The sequence below is a fragment of the Bos javanicus genome, chromosome 29, assembly GCF_032452875.1.
Source record: "Bos javanicus breed banteng chromosome 29, ARS-OSU_banteng_1.0, whole genome shotgun sequence".
NCBI classification, from domain to species: Eukaryota; Metazoa; Chordata; class Mammalia; order Artiodactyla; family Bovidae; genus Bos; species Bos javanicus.
This window is the reverse complement of record NC_083896.1, coordinates 27,192,547-27,212,280: the sequence shown is the minus strand read 5'-3', so window position 1 is coordinate 27,212,280 and position 19,734 is coordinate 27,192,547. Positions and strand designations below refer to the sequence as shown.

General features: G+C 39.9%; 1 protein-coding gene across 1 annotated transcript in view; it reads right to left on the bottom strand.

Annotated features, from left to right (window-relative positions):
* Positions 1–17,703, bottom strand: part of VWA5A (von Willebrand factor A domain containing 5A) — a 29,602-nt gene extending 11,899 nt beyond the window's left edge. The window contains exons 1-11 of the mRNA XM_061406267.1: positions 17,610–17,703; positions 16,593–16,637; positions 14,186–14,243; positions 13,880–14,082; positions 13,069–13,291; positions 12,772–12,947; positions 12,369–12,483; positions 7,851–8,020; positions 7,508–7,596; positions 6,726–6,870; positions 3,038–3,117 (exon numbers count right to left, since the gene is read on the bottom strand). Coding sequence (XP_061262251.1) covers positions 3,038–3,117; positions 6,726–6,870; positions 7,508–7,596; positions 7,851–8,020; positions 12,369–12,483; positions 12,772–12,947; positions 13,069–13,291; positions 13,880–14,082; positions 14,186–14,228 — 1,244 coding nt within the window. The 5' untranslated portion in view covers positions 14,229–14,243; positions 16,593–16,637; positions 17,610–17,703. The remainder of the gene's footprint in view (positions 1–3,037; positions 3,118–6,725; positions 6,871–7,507; positions 7,597–7,850; positions 8,021–12,368; positions 12,484–12,771; positions 12,948–13,068; positions 13,292–13,879; positions 14,083–14,185; positions 14,244–16,592; positions 16,638–17,609) is intronic.
* Between the last annotated feature and the right edge of the window lie 2,031 nt (positions 17,704–19,734).

Genomic DNA, 19,734 nt, shown 5'->3' with positions numbered 1-19,734 from the left:
CATTCGCTGAAAACAAGATGTTTACAAAAATGTCAAAGTTATATGTCAGATATCACCTTTAACTAAGTGACAAAATTCACAGCCAGGCCCAAATTCACTTTGGAATATTTTTTGCAAAAATATTTAATATTAATCTAAACATAAACTTAAATAGTCAAACAAATGTAACTGAAATTTTACAAAAATAACTAGCTAGTACTCTTAAAATATCAGTGTCATTAAAGATAATGAAAAGCCTCTTCTTCTAGAGGAAGAGAGATTAAAGAGGCATAATAACTAAATAAAATACTTATTATTGGATTTCCTCCTGAACAAAAATAAAAAAACAAACAAAATTCTATATGACATTATTAAAAAATTGGCAAAATGACCTATATTTAAATAATGTATTATATAAAAACTAAATATCCTGAATTGAGTATTGGTTTTTTTAATTTACTTATTTCTTTTTGGCTGTGCTAAGTCTTTGTTGCTGTGTGTACTCTCCTCTAGTTGCAGTGAGAAGGGGCTACTCTCCAGCTGTGGTGTGTGGGCTCCTCACTGGAGCGGCTTCTCTTGCTGTGGAGTGCAGGCTCTAGGGCACACAGGCTTCAGGAGTTGTGGCATGTGGGCTCAGGAGTTGTAGCTCCCGGGCTCTAGAGCACTGGCTCAAGAGTTGTAGCCCATGGGCTTAGTTGCTCTGTGGCATGTGGGATCTTCTTGGATCAGGGATTGAACTCATGTCTCCTGCATTGGCAGGTGTTTTCTTTACCTCTGAGCCACCAAGGAAGCCCAAGAAGTTTTATTCTGGCTATTTGTCAGATATTCTTAGTTCTTAGAAGATGAATGCAAAATGATATGCATAAGAAAAGTCATGGCATCTGTGGCTTGCTTTCAACTATTTCAGACAAAAAAAAATTAAGTGAAATCAATATGTTAAAATGTTGATACCTGGTGGATGTGTGTGAACGGTATATGAACATCTATTGCTTTATTCTTGCAACTATTTGCTAGGTTTGGTAAATCTTTCAAAACAATACATAGGAAACACATATTTAGAAAAAATGAAGAAAGACCCAAATGAAAGGAAGGACATATCATGTAGATAGAGGAAATGTTTGATACAGCAAATACTAAAGTTCTCCCAAAACTGACTTATAAAGAGAATACAATTCTAGTCAATATCCAAACATGTTTCCTCTTTTGGTAAAAACTGACAAGCTATTCATAAAATACAAAAAATCCAAGAATGACTAGGTCTTGAAAAAGAGCAAAGCTGAAGACTTACTCTACTAGAAATGAAAATTTATCAGAAAGTAACATTAATTTATACAGTGTATTGCTGGCACATGTCCAAATAAACAGACCAACAGAGGATCCAGAAACAAACCACACATGTATAGATGTACATCACTGAGGAAGGGACAAACTTTTAAATAAAAGATACAAGGTCAACATAATATCCACATGAAAAATAAAGAGAGAGAGAGAAAAGAACCCTGACCCCTGACTCATACAATTCACAAAAATAAATTTCAGATCAACTGTGATTCTAACTGTGAAAGAAAATACAATAAGTCTTCAAGAAAATGACAAAGGCAAATAGCTTGAAGACCTTGGATAACAGAAGACTTTATAACAGAACAGAAAAAAAATACTAATCATAAAGCAAATTACTAAAAGGGAAAAATATATCAAATTAAGAACAATTATTAATCAAAAGATACTCTCTTGAGGGAAAGCCATAAAACAGAATACTATATTTCTAGAACTTGTCAAAAAGTGTTTGTACCTAGACCATAGAATGAACTACAGATCAATTTAAAAAAAAGAAAATCGAATAGAAAAAAAATGGAAAGAGACTTGAAGATCACGAAAGGACATCCAAGTGGTCAATAAATATGAAAATGTGCTCAACTTCATTAATTAGGAAAATGTAAATTAAAACCATGGTAAGACAGTACTATACACACCCACAAAAACAGTTACAGTTTTAACAGACAAATAATGCCAAATTTTGGATAAGTAAAGAGGCAACTGGAACCCTGATACAATGCTGGTATGTATTATATTAGCACAATAACTTGGAAAACTATTTGGTATACCCCCAAAATTTCACAACTATGTCAGTGTGTTTGAATTCTATATTATATGAGCATAGATATGTATGTATGTATTCATATATATGTATACACATGTTCATGTCCAAAAAATGCATGTAAAAGAATTAAAGAATGTTCAAAGAAGTATAATTTTTAACAACTAAACCAAAGACTATCAGCAGTAGAATCAATAAATAAATTATGGTATAATCACCCTATGGGATACTATATACCAATGAAAGTTATGGCTCCATGCAAAATATGCATGAATCTCAACATACAGCTGAGGGAACAAAGCCAGATACACAGAAATAAAAAACATACATGGGGAACACGTGTACACCTGTGGCAGATGCATGTTAATGTATGGCAAAACCAATACAATATTGTAAAGTAAAAAAAATAATAATAATTAAAAAAAGGGGAAAAAAACAAAAACATACTGCATAACTCATTTATTTTCATTCAAAAACAAGCAAAAATAATCCACAGTGTTATTTTATTTCCTCTTTGGAGAGGAAAAAAATGAGTAGAGAATAAAATTAGGATGTGATGGAAATGGATAAAGAAGTAGGAACCATTCTGGGTCTAGACTTGTGTGGTGGTTACACATGTGTGTCGCTCTGATAATTCACCCAGCTGTATATTTAAAGTTGTGTAATTTTCTGTACTATTTTGATTGCAATGTTTATAATAAAGAAAAAATCCTACTGTTCAGTTTTTGTTTCCATTGTGGTTTAGAGACACCACAAGATAACGATTTCATTGTGTTGTTGATATTATTTAGAAAACTACTTTTTTCTTTTAGTAGGAAGTAGATTAAATAGAAAAATATTTTCACTATTAAAACTAAAATACTTGAATCATTCTGTCGTCTGAAAGGAATATGAACACTGTTAATAGGTGGCACTAGATTGCATGTGACATTATGTGGGTCCAGGCACATTAAGTCATACCTGTGCCTTAGACGGTGGCTCTTAACTTCTCTAACGACAGTAAATGTATCAGTAACTTCTCCATCTGTGAAGACAAAAACCTGTAGAAAGAAAACATCTATCAAGTCTCTGAAGTATATTTAAAGACACCAGAACTTGCCCTTCAAAAACCTCAACTATTTCATTCCAGAGACTCATGTCACTTTAGACAGGTCAGTTCAGTTCAGTTCAGTTCAGTTGCTCAGTCATGTCAGACTCTTTGCGACCCCATGAATCGCAGCACGCCAGGCCTCCCTGTCCATCACCAACTCCAGGAGTTCACCCAGACTCACGTCTGTCGAGTCGGTGATGCCATTCTCTGTCGTCCCCTTCTCATCCTGCCCCTAATCCCTCCCAGCATCAGGGTCTTTTCCAGTGAGTCAACTCTTCACATGAGGTGGCCAAAGTACTGGAGTTTCAGCTTCAACATCACTCCTTACAATGAACACCGAGGACTGATCTCCTTTAGAATGGACTGGTTGGATCTCCTTGCAGTCCAAGGGACTCTCAAGAGTCTTCTCCAACACCACAGTAGAAAAGCATCAATTCTTCAGTGCTCAGCTTTCTTCATAGTCCAACTCTCACATCCATACATGACCACTGGAAAAACCATAGCCTTGACTAGACGGACCTTTGTTGGCAAAGTAATATCTCCGCTTTTCAATATACTATCTAGGTTGATCACAGCTTTCCTTTCAAGAAGTAAGTGTCTTTTAATTTCATGGCTGATTTCACCATCGGCAGTGATTTTGAATCCCCAAAAAATAAAGTCTGACACTGTTTCTGCTGTTTCCCCACCTATTTCCCATGAAGTGATAGGACCAGATGCCATGATCTTCGTTTTCTGAATGTTGAGCTTTAAGCCAACTTTTTCACTCTCCTCTTTCACTTTCATCAACAGGCTTTTTAGTTCCTCTTCAATATTCCCATCTCTTTCAGAATTTTCCACAGTTTATTGTGATCCACACAGTCAAAGGCTTTGGCATAGTCAATAAAGCAGAAATAGATGTTTTTCTGGAACTCTCTTGCTTTTTTGATGATCCAACAGATGTTGGCAATTTGATCTCTGGTTCCTCTGCCTTTTCTAAAACCAGCTTGAACATCTGGAAGTTCGCAGTCACATACTGCTGAAGCCTAGCTTAGAGAATTTTGAGCATTACTATACTAGCGTGTGAAATGAGTGCAATTGTGCAGTAGTTTGAGCATTCTTTGGCATTGCCTTTCTTTGGGACTGGAATGAAAACTGACCTTTTCCAGTCCTGTGGCCACTGCTGAGTTTTCCAAATTTGCTGGCATATTGAGTGCAGGATTTTCACAGCATCATCTTTCAGGATTTGAAAGAGCTCAACTGGAATTCCATCACCTCCACTAGCTTTGTTTGTAGTGATGTTTTCTAAGGCCCACTTGACTTCACATTCCAGGATGTCTGGCTCTAGAAGAGTGATCACACCATCGTGATTATCTTAGTCGTGAAGATCTTTTTTGTACAGTTCTTCTGTGTATTCTTGCCACCTCTTCTTAAAATCTTCTGCTTCTGTTAGGTCCATACCATTTCTGTCCTTTATTGAGCCCATCTTTGCATGAAATGTTCCCTTGGTATCCCTAATTTTCTTGAAGAGATCTCTAGTCTTTCCCATTCTGTTGTTTTCCTCTATTTTTTTGCATTGATCGCTGAGGAAGGCTTTCTTATCTCTCCTTGCTATTCTTTGGAACTCTGCATTCAGATGCTTATATCTGTCCTTTTCTCCTTTGCTTTTCACTTCTCTTCTTTTCACAGCTATTTGTAAGGCCTCCTCAGACAGCCATTTTGCTTTTTTGCATTTCTTTTCCAAGGGGATAGTCTTGATCCCTGTCTCCTGTACAATGTCACATAGTTCATCAGGCACTGTCTATCAGATATAGTCCCTTAAATCTATTTGTCACTTACACTGTATAATCATAAGGGATTTGATTTAGGTCATATCTGAATGGTCCAGTGGTTTTCCCCACTTTCTTCAATTTAAGTCTGAATTTGGTAATAAGGAGTTCACAATCTGAGCCACAGTCAGCTCCCGGGCTTGTTTTTGCTGACTGTATACAGCTTCCCCATCTTTGGCTACAAAAAGATAATCAATCTGATTTCAGGGTTGACCACTTGGTGATGTCCATGTGTAGAGTCTTCTCTTATGTCGTTGGAAGATAGTGTTTGTTATGACCAGTGTATTCTCTTGGCAAAACTCTATTAGCCTTTGCCCTGCTTCATTCCGTACTCCAAGGCCAAATTTGCCTGTTACTCCAAGTGTTTCTTGACTTCCTACTTTTGCATTCCAGTTCCCTATAACGAAAAGGATATCTTTTTTGGGTGTTAGTTCAAAAAGGTCTTGTAAGTCTTCATAGAACCATTCAACAGCAGCTTTTCAGCGTTACTGGTTGGGGCATAGACTTGGATTACTGTGATATTGAATGGTTTGCCTTGGAAATGAACAGAGATCATTCTGTCATTTTTGAGATTGCATCCAAGTACTGCATTTCAGACTCTTTTGTTGACCATGATGGCTACTCCATTTCTTCTAAGAGATTCCTGCCCACAGTAGTAGATATAATGGTCATCTGAGTTAAATTCACCCATTCCAGTCCATTTGAGTTCGCTGATTCCTAGAATGTTGACGTTCACTCTTGCCATCTCCTGTTTGACCACTTCCAATTTGCCTTGATTCATGGACCTGCCATTCCAGGTTCCTATGCAATATTGCTCTTTATAGCACTGGACCTTGCTTCTATCACCAGTCACATCCACAACTGGGTATTGTTTTTTCTTTGGCTCCATCCCTTCATTCTTTCTGGAGTTATTTCTCCTCTAATCTCCAGTAGCATACTGGGCACCTACTGACCTGGGGAGTTCCTCTTTCAGTATCCTATCATTTTGCTTTTTCATACTGTTCATGGGGTTCTCAAGGCAAGAATACTGAGGTGGTTTGCCATTCCCTTCTCCAGTGGACCACATTCTGTCAGACCTCTCCACCATGACCCACACAGCATGGCTTAGTTTCATTGAGTTAGACAAGGTGTGGTCCGTGTGATCAGATTGGCTAGTTTTTCTGTGATTATGGTTTTTGTGATTCAGACAGGTATGAGGTTCCTAATGTTCACATCCCTCACATGGTCTGATCAGAACCCTGAGAATATTCAGCATCTCCTCTGCTAGTTTCATGTAAGGCTTCTGTCGCACTTCCCAAAAGAGCTTCCTTCATCCATTGTCCATAGCATGGAGCTAAGGGAGAGGAATTCCATCAAATGCCTCATCTTAGTCTCTTTATTATAGGACATAAAGCTAAATTTTGTTGTTGTTGTTTAGTCGTTAAGTCGTGTCCAACTCTTCTGTGACCGGGGATTATAGCCAGCCAGGCTCCTCTGTCTACAGGATTTCTCAGGCAAAGATACGGGAGTGGGTTGCTAATTCCATCTCCAGGGCATCTTCCTGACCCAGAGTTTGAACCCAAGTCTCCTGCATTAGCAGGCGGATTCTATACCACTGAGGCTCTACCACCAATGATTCTATACCATTTCACCTGGGAAGCCCACGGCTAAATGACTACCACTTTTCAACAATCCTGTGATGAAGCCCAGAGCTATGGATTCTTGAACAGGGATTCCATTCCATCCCTTTTTTGATCTCTGTTCCAACTCTTACCTGCAGGGGGTGGCCTGGGACAGAAGGCTGCTTGTAAATGTGTTGGAGCGCTGTCAAGATTTCCGTACCCCTGAGGTTAGCCCTCATAAGCTTAACTCTCCGCAGTGCCTCCTCCACGGTACTCTGAGCATACTTCACACTATTCCTGAGAAAAACAAACACTCCCCAGTGAAATGAAGGCTGGTGGACATAGCCCAGTATTAAGTCCCTGAATTGTAAACAACTTTAACTTGAAATCTCCAAAGCCAAAGTCAATTCTACAGCAACCCCTTTAACAATTTAGTCCTTTCTTTAAAGTAGCCTTTTTAAGATTTTTATTTATTTTTTAATTGATGGAAAATTGCGTTGATGTTGTGTTGGTTTCTGACATACGACATGAATCAGTCATAGTTTTATATATATATATCCCCTCCCTCTTAACCCTCCCTCCCCTGTCTCCATACCACCCATCACAGAGGCCAGGCTGGGCTCCCTGTGTTACATAGAAACTTCCCACTATCCATTTTACACGTGATGTTGTATATACTGTCAATGCTACTTTCTCAATTCATCCCTCCCTCACCTTCCCTCACTGTGTCCACAAATCTGTTCCCTACTAGGTTCATCAATATCATTTTTCTAGACTCCATATGTATCAATATATGATACTTGTTTATCTGACTTACTTTACTCAGTGTAAGGGGAGAGAGGAGTCACAACTGACTCAAATCTGTTCCTTTTCAGTAATATTTCATTGTATAAAGTAGCTTTTTGAATTCTCTATGGACTTTCTGGAAACTTACGGAAAGAATGCCTCATAAGTAGATCCAAATTCATAGATGTTGAAATAACAGCCTAGAGGCAAACTCTTCAGAAGCAAAATCAGTGTTTCCTGAAAGAAGACCATGTAAGAAGACAGTAAGAAAGGATCCTCTCAATCACATGACTCTGCTAATCTAACTCAGGAATGTGTCTTCACCCTTTCATTCCCCCAGACCCTTCTATTCCAAGGCTAACCTCAGAGTAGTCATGTTAACCGTAACTCAGATGGGGAACAGACCTATAGCTCCAATGGACCCTAATTTAATCCCCAAGATTCACTTCCACTTGAGCAAGTGACCAGGAAAAGAAAGAAACTACTTTTACCTTGGCTACATCTATGCGCAGCTGAGATTTACTCTGTTTACTTATGGGGCTCTGCATGCTTCCTGAGCAGTCCATGAGGAAGATAAATTCTCCGCAGGCAATTGATGGCTGAGCTTCTGGGATATTCGGGTAGAAAGTCACCATTGCAGCTGGATCTCCCAACACACCATCTACTCAGAAAGAATAAAGACGTGGTAAGAAAAAGGGAACTCAAGAATCAATTGTAGTGAGTTACCTAAGGAGCTAAGAAAACACAAATCTAAAACAGCTTAATCTTTATACCATATCTGCTGGCAAAGAGTTTGAGGTGAGTTACAAACATATAAAAGATACAGGTGTGTTACAGATATGAAAGAGGGTAGAATTTACTATATACAAGCAATATTAAAATACTACATCTGGATGTAAATCGCCTAGCAGTTGGGAATGAAATACATCGTTAAAATGTCCCAGGATTTGTCAGAGGAATCAAGCTAATTTATTTGATATCTTCACATCAAATCAAAGGGAAATTTATTTACATGGGGTCCTTAATTCTATTTTTTCTAAATAACTTTTTTATTTATTTTTGGCTGTGTGGGTCTTGGCTGCTGCACGTGGGCCTTCTCTAGTTGTGGTGCATGGACTTCTTGCAGTGGCTCCTTTTGTTGCCCAGCATGGGCTCTAGGGTGTGCAGGCCCAGTAGCTGCAGTTACCAGGCTCTAAAGCACAAGGTCAATAGCTGTGGCACATGGGCTTAGTTGCTTTGTGGCTTGTGGAATCTTCCCTGGACCAGGGATCAAACTGGTATCTTCTGATTGGCAGGTCGATTCTTTCACTGAGCCACCAGGGAAAAGAAAGTGTTAGTCGCTGAGTTGTCTCCGACTCTATGCCACCCCATGGACTGTAACCTGCCAGGCTTCTCTGTCCATGGAATTCTCCAGGTGAGAATACTGGAGTGGGCTGTAATTTCCTTTTCCAGGGGATCTTCCCAACCAGGGATCAAACCCAGGTCTCCTGGCATTGCAGGCAGAGTCTTTACCATCTGAGCCCCCAGGAAAGCCTGTCCTTAATTCTTAATTACAGCTTTGAAAAAAAACAATGATGACTGTGTGGATAATTTTTATGCGGACAATTTACAAGAGCTGAGAGTGTAATGAGTGTCATACAGGACAAGGAAATCCATCTGTGCTTCATTTAGGTACAAACCACTTATGATACTCTCCAGAACAAAGAAAGAGAGGTACGTAAATGTGTGTTGCACTCTAATACTAGCATCATCCAAATAATGGTATGGAAGAGATCATGGGCGTCTAGCCTATGTTATCAAGTTGCAAAAGCCAGAGCTGTGATTCTATTTTGAGGAACAAGTGAAAACAGATACAGGAGATGAAATAAGAATGGGTGGGTTATACCAACTCTAGTTTTACTGTTCAGAGAATATAAAAAGACACAAAATTAAATTCCAGCATCCCATTTTTATAAAGTGATTCTAGGATTACAGTTTTAAATTATCAGTACCCCAGGATTCAGAATGTTAACAAGATCTGGTTCAGTTTAACCTCTTACCTCTGAGATATCTCAATAACCAAAATGGCTTCCAAATAAAATGGGTGTGGCTCAGCAAATACTTGATAGAGCACTGATTCAAAAATAACTTTTATACAATCCTGGATCTCTGGATATAAAGGAGTAGCTTTTTTTTTTTTTTTTTTAATGAGCAAGGTAGATTACTTTCCATTCTGAGAGACAACTCTTTACAGTGGGACTGGCACTGTACTAAGAGGTCAGAGAGGTTACCACAACAATGAAATGAGTCAATATATAACTTTAGAACAATGCCAGACACATAGGAAATACTATATATATAACTATATATATATATTTCATTTACCATTATTCTTTTGTCATGGCTCAAATTATTTTCATCTCCAGAGTCTCAAGTTCCTCTTTTTTAAATGAGGCATTTCAAATCCTAGCTCCTCTGCTTGCTATCCTGTTTCCTGTGAAATCAAAGTAGTAATACCTGCCTCAAGATTATTTTAAGAAACATGAGTAGAGTCATGGATGTAGAAAACAAACTTATGTCTACCAGGGGATAAGGTGGGGGAGATGGATAAACTGGGAGACTGGGATTGACACATACACACTACCATATATAAAATAGATGGCTAATAAGAACCTGCTGTATAGCACAGGGAAATGTGCTCAGTACTCTGTAATGGCCCATATGGGAAAAGAATCCAAAAAAAGAGTGTATATATGTGTATGTGTAACTGACTCACTTTGCTGTATACCTAAAACACAACATTGTAAATCAATTATACTCCAATAAAAAAATTTTTAAATATTATTTTAAGAGTTAAGTGAGGGAAGTCTGATGTAATACCCTTAAGGAACTCAGCCTATGGTTCAACTTAGATTAAGAATAGTTTTATAAAATTATTTATAAATTGTTTTATGTGATTATTTTTATTAAATTATACATCCTATTTTTAAAAATATCATGTTCTTAATATGGAAAGTACAGCCTATGCATTTCTGTCATCTAGTGGTATGCTTCATTTGGTCGAACTACAAACTGTTTTAGTGAGTCAACCAGTCAGTTGTCATTTGCTTCTTTGTATGGATGGAAATAGCATGTCATCTTGATCAAATACATGATCTAGAAAGCAAGATGTGAATGGCCCTGCTGGATGGGATTCTCTAGACTTGTAAAGCGTCCCCTGAAGTCCTCCTATGGCTAATAGAGCTTGCAAGAAGAGGGCTTGACATTTCAATCCTTACCACTTGAGATTCAACATCATAGAACTTTCTCCAGGGGATTAAAATAACTGAGTAAAGATGAGGTCCAGCTTCCCAGGTGGTTCATTAGTAAAGAATCCCTCTGTCAACACAGGAGTCATGGGTGGGTTCAATCCCTGGGTCAGGTAGATAGCTTGGAGAAGGAAATCAATTTCCCAGTATGCTTGCCCGGGAAATTCCATGAACAGAGGAGCCTGGCAGGCTACAGTCTCTGGGGTTGAAAAGAATCAGACACAACTGAGCATATGAGCATACACATACTCACACAAAGACCAGGTCACTGTTGCAGGAGAATTTCAGGGGCACTCAAGGGGGAACTCCCCAAAAGGAAAGGACAAAGCCAGGCAACTAATGTACAAAGACGGAGCACAGGGCTTCCTGGAAGAGGAGCTGCTGTAGACCTCTTTGAGGTCCCTGCAATCCAGTGGCCTGGCAGCCCAAGGCCCCACAGAACAAGAGATGGATATGAGTTATATCAGTTATAATTATAAGGAAAAGTACACATATATTAAGAAAAATTTAGAAAATAAGATAAATTGCTATTAATATTTTTTAAAGATTTTTTTTATATGGACCATTTTAAAGACTTTACTGAATTTGTTACAACATAGATTCTGTTTCATATTTTTGTTTTGGGGGCACGAGGCATGTAGGATCTTAGCTCCCTGACTAGGGGTCAAACCCACACCCCTTACATTGGAAGGCAAAGTCTTAATTACTAGACCACAAAGGAAGTCCCCCAAAGAAGACACATTAAAGAAATTACAATAATAATTTGTATATAATATATTATAATATAATAATAATAACTAAGCAGTAAGAAACTAAACATAGTCTCAGAAATTAAGTAACTAGGACAAGATGAAAAATATCTGCAGATGGATGGTGGTAATGGTTGAACAGCAAGGTGAATGTATGCAAGGCAATGGGATTTTATACTTAAAAATAGTTACAAAAGTAAAGTTGATTATATAAATTTACCACACACAAAAAAAAAGAATTCCAGGTGAGATTACGTGAAGGTATATGAATCAAAACCAAGAGAAATTGTTAGATCTAAAAAGTAAACTTACTTTTAAACTAATCACAATTACTTCTTGCATACTTTCTCTGTTTTAAAATGGTTTTTCCCCATGCATAGATTATTTCCTAGTGGTAATCTACTTCTACAACTCATTTTTACTTTAACAATGTTTGGAAACCTTATTTGCATATTATTTCAATCTGTTGATGTGTATTATTTTAGTAGTTACATGGTAACTCATCAAATATACCTAGCATAGACGCTTATGGCCACATTTCCCCTCAAAAGCTTGATACCAAATTACTTTGGTTCAGGCAATCTCTGAGTACCAAATTCACCACACCTTTTAAAGCATCATTTGGAAATCTCTGATAACTTGAAAAGTGAAAATGTCACATTATTACTTTTATTTTTATTTGCCTTTGTAGAGACTGATCATCGTCACATGTTTGTAAACTAGTGTTTCCTCTGGGGAATTATTTGTTCATGTCCTCGGTTCAATTATGTACTGATGTACTTAGATTTGCCTAAAAGATATAACCACAAGATATTCATTGAACTTAACCATTTCTTTCACATCATAATGTAAGCTGTTTCAATGTTTCACCCACTACTGGATAGAAGGCAATAAAACTGAGGATAATTTGAAGATAATTCCAAATCAGAAAGTTACTCCTCAGGAGGTAACCGCCGAGAGAGAAAGACAATACCTGACTTTGTGGTAGATTCTCCCATCTCCACGACTACACTAGGGGTGTGCACTGCTCTGTAGTAAATCAGGAACTCCACATCCCTATCAAACTTGTGTCCATCGGCCAAGGAAACCTGAATTGGGAACAGACAAAGATGCCATGTTAGGACTATTGCTGCCTCTGCCCAGGGCTGAGGTCAGTGCTGAGGGCTACAGGCTTCTTCCACGAAGGAGAACAACACAGAGCAGGAGCAAGAACAGAGAGAAGGCTAGGGAGATTAAAGGAGGGTGGTGAGGAGGAAGCACAGTGTGATCCCCTCTGGGTTAATAAGAAAAAATAAGGAGGAAGAAGTGAGTGAGGACCAAGGTCAGGATCTAAAGGAAAAGGGTACCAGCAATGATAATGCTCTCTTGTGAATTACCTGAGCAGAAGTCTTGTTATCTCCAAGGTACTCAATAGGACTCAAGGAGCAGTTGGATTGAATCCTGTCAATGCCATGCTGGGAACTGATGGTCGCCACCATGCTGATTGTGTAGGGCAGGTCCTCCAAAGAGACTACAGGAGTCTTCATATTAAGGCAACTGTCCTCGGAACATCCTAAAAAAAGTTATTTTAGTTCTGTGTTCCCTCCCACACTTTCTAGCACCCTACAGCCTTGAAGGGGTTTCCCCAATTACATCAACTCCCCCAGGAGTATTTGGAGGGAGAGGAGACTGACCAGAGAGTTGGTACCGAGGATTCAGGATAGCAGGGAGCACGTAGCGCAGAGCCCCGTCTGCTTCCAGGGGCAGCTCCTGCACATACTTCAAGGTGAGTTCTGCCTGCGACCCGGGAAGGAGGTTCCCCACGTTACAACAGAACACATCCCTGGAGCACATGTCCTCCTCTAACAGAAAGGCTTGGTGGCCACGGATGATGGCGTTCTCATAGTTGGTGTGTGCCTGAGGACAGAGAAAGAAAGCCAACACAGTCGGTGAAGGTACACAGGGTACAGAAGACAAAGACTAGCAGGGAGAAACGGTGACTGGTATTGCCAAGTTCACACCTGTACTTTGTTTTTAAATTTTATTATTTGCTTTTATTTTTGGTTTCAGTGGGTCTTTGTTGCCTGCTCGGGCTTTCTCTAATTGTGGTGAGTAGGGACTACTCTTCACTGTGGTGCTTGGGCTTCTCAGTGTGGTGGCTTCTCTTGTGGAGCACAGGCTCGCATGTGGGCTTCAGTACTTGCAGCTTATGGGCTTAGTTGCCCCGTGGCGTGTGGAATCTTCCCAGACCGGAGATTGAACCCATGACCGTGCATTGGCAAGCAGATTGCTATCCACTGTGCCGCCAGGGAAATCCCCACAGCTGTACCTTAAGTGACTCTTATTGACTTTCCCTCCAAATGATTTTAGGAAAATAGCAGTTAGAGGGGAATAGAGGAAAGAGCATTCAACATCAGCATTTTTTGTGAAGTTGCATTTGCTAGAGATCCTGAAGAGTATGCATTAGGGAAAGGAGGAAGGAGGTAATATACTTATCCTCAGTACCGTCATCTTGTCCTGTAATTCTGCTTTAATTTTCTTTCCATCCACCATGGCCTCGAAGCTGTAGACAGCTGAGTCTTCATCCATGGGGAATATAAAGAAAGCCTCCAAAGGAACTTCCTCCTCATTCTTGTAGTTTAAGGTTGCAGACACACCAGCCACAAACTCACAGATGGACAAGGTCACAGAGATGCTCTTCAGTGGCACTGGAGACAGACCAGAGTTCAAGAGTTCAACAGAATGTAATTGAATGCCTCCTGTAGGCCAGGTTAGGTATAAAGGCAAGTAAGAGTTATGAGTCAGACTTACCTGGCTTCTCCCGGGGGGTTAGGAGGCCTCCTGGGTGCACCATGGTGACACAGGGATACTGTGGAAAAAAACACATGATAAACAGAGTAACATGCTGGGAACTATTCACTCAGAAAATGAAAGTGAAAGTCGCTCAGTCGTTTTTACTCTTTGTGACCCCATGGACTATATAATCCATGGAATTCTCCAGGCCAGAATACTGGAATGGGTAGCTGTTCTCTTCTCCAGGGGATCTTCCCAATCCAGGTATCGAACCCAGGTCTCCCGCATTGCAGGCTGATTCTTTATCAGATGAGCCACCAGACAAGCCCAATCACTCAAGTACCAGCATTATATTTGCTTCTCTCTGGCATAATGGTGGAGGAAGGAGCCTAGAAAAAAGACTGGATAGGTGAAAAAGTTGCTAATAGTAAGAAAAGAGTCAGTTGCTCAGTTGTGTCTGACTCTTTGTGACCCCATGGACTGTAGTCCACCAGGCTGCTCTATCTATGGAACCCTTTAGGCAACCCCTTCTGGAGTGGGTTGCCATTCCCTTCTCCAGGGGATCTTCCTGACCCAGGAATGGAACCCAAGTCTTCTGCATTGCAGGCTGATTATCTACCATCTAAACCACTGGAGAAAACCCAGTAGTAAGGCTCCTTCTAAATGTCAGACCCAGGTGGGAAACCTGTAAGGTTCAGTGCTGCTGCTACTAAGTCGCTTCAGTCGTGTCCGACTCTGCAATCCCATAAACGGCAGCCCACCAGGCTTCCTCGTCCCTGGGATTCTCCAGGCAAGAACACTGAAGTGGGTTGCCATTTCCTTCTCCAGTGCATGAAAGTGAAAAATGAAAGTGAAGTTGCTCAGTCGTGGCCGACTCTAGCGACCCCATGGACTGCCGCCTACCAGGCTCCTCCGTCCATGGGATTTTCCAGGCAAAAGTACTGGGGTGGGGTGCCATTGCCTTGAGTATATACTAAATAGGAAATCTCTGAAAAACCCTGAGGCTTGTTCAAAGGCTAGCTCCAGTTTTTTCCAAAGCATATTTAATACACCACTTGTTAGATATATTGAATCAGTGTAATTAGTTTAACCCCTCTGAATCTCAGTATTCTCTTGCTAAAATGAAAACCATAATACCTGTATATCATATATGCACATATGAATTAGTATGTGTGAAGTTCCTAGAACAGTGCCTGACTTATAGGAAACAGTTAATCAATGTTAATAGACATAAGTATTGTTTCTATTATTCCTTTTACTACTATTAAATAGACCTCTGCTGTTACTTTGATCATGCTATTCAGACAAGTAGGAAGCTGCCAAATTCAAAATGGACCCCCTTACAATTTGGAGCAATTACCTTACAGCTTTTCTTTTGTGGCTCATCATTGAAATTGCTGATGGATTCTCCTGTTGATGATACATTTGTGTGTGTGTGTGTGGTTTGTACACATGTTTGTGCCCAGTTGTGTCCAGTGCTTTGGACTGTAGCCTGCCAGGCTCCTCTGTCCATGGAATTTTCCAAGCAAGAATACTGGAGTGGGTTGCTATTTCCTTCTCCAGGGGATCTTGCCCACCCAAGGATCCTTGTCTCCTGCATCTCCTGAATTGATAGTGGTGATCCTTTATAACTGAGCCACCTGGGAATCACCTATTTGTAGTGTGTGTGTGTATATATATAGTATATATATATATATGTGTATATATATATATGTATATTACATGCTACATGTAGCATGTCCTCTATTTTAAATCAGGCCATTCTAAACATATCTTCCAAGTTTTACTATAACCTTAGACAACCATTTCATGTGACATGTTAACAAAGAAATCAATGTATTTACATATACTGTGATTTACATTATGATTCCTTTATGCAGAGAAGTAACAGGTGGAGCTGGTTCTACCATTGAAGATGCCCTGGAACTTTTCTGAACCCAAGCATTTGTGAGATTGCCTGTAAGTATTCGAGGCCATCTATGCTCATCCCAATCACCATTTAAAATATATCACACACTATCCACAATCCAGAGCAAAGTCCAGGTTGCTCCTCCAGATGATAGCAATCCTGTTTCTTATCATGGTGCCCCTCCTCAAAAATCAGAGCCAATAAAACAGGCTCTTCCTTCCGTGTCTGTTTTTATTTTGAGCAACTGAGTAAAAACTGAGCATGGTAAAATAGCACACTATCTGACAGAGAAACACAGAGCGCAGTAGCAGCTGTGAGGGAGGAGAGGTTTCCAGGCAGACTCCTGACTGGGCTAAATTCCCTGGTAGAACAGGCTGGAGCTGCGGGCAGGAAGAATTTCTAACCACACCAGCAGGGAGCTTAAAGCAGGAGAAGGACACCGACACCGGGTACAACAGCTGAAGAAACTGCGTCAGATGTCAGGCCGCCCATGCTCCAAAATTAGGTAATACTCACCCAGGGTGGTTTTCAGATGGGGTGAGAGAAGCAGAGGGACGTCTCCTATAAAGAAACAACACTATTTTCTGATTGTGACCCCAGATCAAATCCCTCTTTGCCAGACATTTGATTTCCTGAACCCTCTCCCCTACCTTTCCCCAAATAAATGATGCTGCGTCAGAATTAGTTCTTCCTTCAAGAAGGCACTTCAGAAATGCACCCAGCAACAGGTAGGCAGACTGGCCACAGGGGATGGCCAAGGTCAAAGCCTTGAATCCCAGGCAGCAGGGAGAGCAGAGGATGGCTCACTGAGCCGGGGGCGGGGGGCCTCATGCTAGGCGGACCCTCTGGAATGCAGGAGCCCCGGCAGAGCGGGGGCGGGAAGGAGCAGCTGGCGGTGGCGCAGTGGGTCACACCCCTGCAGCCTGCTGCAGGGGAGAAGTGGAGAACCCGGAATCCGGGGGAGTGGGTGAAAGCGGGACTCCTCTAGAAACGGAGAGTGACTGAGTCCTTATTCAGTCCTAAAATTTCAGCATCCAAATACTAACGGAAGGGATCTGAATTTTTATATAGAAAGCTTTAGGGGCTGCAATACGACTGGGGAGGGGGTGGGGCGTGGGGGGGGGGGGGGGACTTGGAGAGAGAGGGCTTGAAGCTCCATTTCCCCAGCATAAAATCACATAAAATTGACAAAGCATCAAGTGTCCACAGGAAACAAAGGAAGGAAGAAAGAACGAGAGAAGTTGACCAAAAGTAAAATGAAGTAAAAGAGAAGTGAAGTAGAAAGAGGGGTCTTGGGATTATCCGGAGATGGCTACATCCCCCTTCCACATTCAGCAAGATTCCCCAGAACCACCAAACCCGCAGATACCCTCAAGGCATCGCACTCCAGGACTAAGTTCCCTACCCTGGGCTTGCAGTTAAAACGAGCCCCGAAAGATTTAAAGATGGGGAAAGGGAGTTGGAAGAGGCAGGTCTCAATCCTCAGGAGCAAGGGTGCCATTCAGCGCCGGCGCGGGCACCCTAGTCACTTACCTCCAGCTGTTCCCAGCACTCTGCGTCGCTGCAGGCAGAAAACAGCTGCAGACAGAATTTCCAGGAAGCCACGCCCCCTCCTAGGGACCGGATGTAAGGTAGTGACTACGTGACTAAGGGATCGATGGAAAATTCTTACACAGAATATTCAAAATTTCACTTCTCTCTGGTTCAAGTCCTCAACCCTGGAACGTTTGTTTTCTTTTCTTTTTCCTTTGTCTGGTCTCAGTTAAGGAACAATCAGAGGAGAGGCAAAGGGAAGGGATTTTTCTTTTTTTTTTTTTTTAATGAAAACACTGTAAGAAACTACATTAACATCAAAAATTACATGTTTTTGTAATAGACTGAATTAGCATTTCTTCATTCTTACTGTGCTAGGCCCCAAACTATATTGGTTTTATATCATTGATTCATTTTTCATTTGAGTCGTTTGTTCCAAGATTGTATCCCTTCCTACAATATGTGGGGAAAATGAGGAGCCAAGGAAAGGCACCCACAGACCAAGTCTTCCAGTCATGAGTCACTTGTGGGTTTTTCATTCTGACTATAAAATCAAATGATGGGGGCTAACAGTGCAAATAACTGAGAATATTTGTGCTCATTCAGGCCTTAGGTGCATTTTGGAATTCAAAAGCAATTTAGCAATTTAAAAGCTACATTTTTAAACATTTCCATGTACTACATACTACTATTAAAACTATGAGAATTGAAAAGTATTTTTTCAAAAGTGAAGTCTAGATCATGATTGCTCAATAGAAAGATAATGCAGGGTCTTCCCTGGTGGTCTAGTGGTTAAGACACCACCCTTCCAGTGTAAGATGTGCAGGTGTGATGTGCCAGGGCCGGGGAACTAAGATCCCACATACCATATGGCCAAAAAACTAAAAAGAAAAAAAAAATTAGAAAAGGAAAGATAATACAGTCACATGAGTGATTATAATGTCCTAGAAGCCCATTTTTTTAAAGCAAAGAAAAAAAAAAAGTAACAAATCAATTTAATGCAGTATTTAATATGGTATATACAAAAACATATTTTAACATATAATGATGTAAAACTCCTTATGAAGCATTTTGCATTTTTGTGTACAAATTTTTGAAATAAATAATGTATTTATATTTACACTATACCTAAAATCATAGTACATTGTAAATGCTCAGTGACCACACTTAGCTAGGGACTATAATATCCAACAGCACGGGTCTAGAATATAATTTTTTAAAAATCAAAGTTGACTGTCAAATAATTGCCCCCTTTTAATGAAGGGAACCATTAACACAGAAGTGGCAGAAACAGCACTGAATGACGAGTTAAATACATTTTGTTTCAGTACACAGGGTACCGTCTGATCCATCAGAGAGGCTCTCTGAGCTCATGTTTTAACCTGTAAAAAATAAATAATAAATACTTCTAAGAATTGCCATACAAATTAAACAAGACATTTTGTGCATTGTCCATTGTGTATAAAAATATTTCTAGAATTAAATTTCTATTTTAGAGGCTGATGATGTCACACACTAATTCACACATGACACTATGTGACTTAACTAAGCATTAAGTGGACACTACACATCTGAGTTTAAGATAGGTGTCCACAGGCTCTTCTCCCCACTCCTATGGCTCGGTGGCCTGCAAACATCAGAACCTCTAGCTTACGGGAAAATCAGGAGTTAATTTAGAATCTTTTTGTTTTAATTCCTATATAACATGAACATTGTGACTATGAAACTCACCTTCCTCCTCTGAAACTAGCTGGGTGTCTTTTCTTTCCCTAATCTCATCATTTTAAGAGGAAAGATGTCAGTTATTCCTTTTCATCTTTACATTAAGAAGAAGCAGGTTTAAATGAACGTGACTTCTGTTCTCAGTTCAAGTATTTTATGCCGAGAAATATAAAAGCAAGTGTCCCTCAAGGAATTCTGATTTCTGGGGTTTAGTGGCCTGAGTATTTGTAAGAATATATCCTCTAATATTCTTTTTACAAGTGGAAACCGTGTAATATCACATTTCCTGAACAATGCAATTAATATAGCCTAATATCAGATAACATATTTAGAACACAATGATGAAGAAATAGAATGTGTAAAAGAAAGAATGTAATATTCTCTTAAGTATTTTAAACTATAG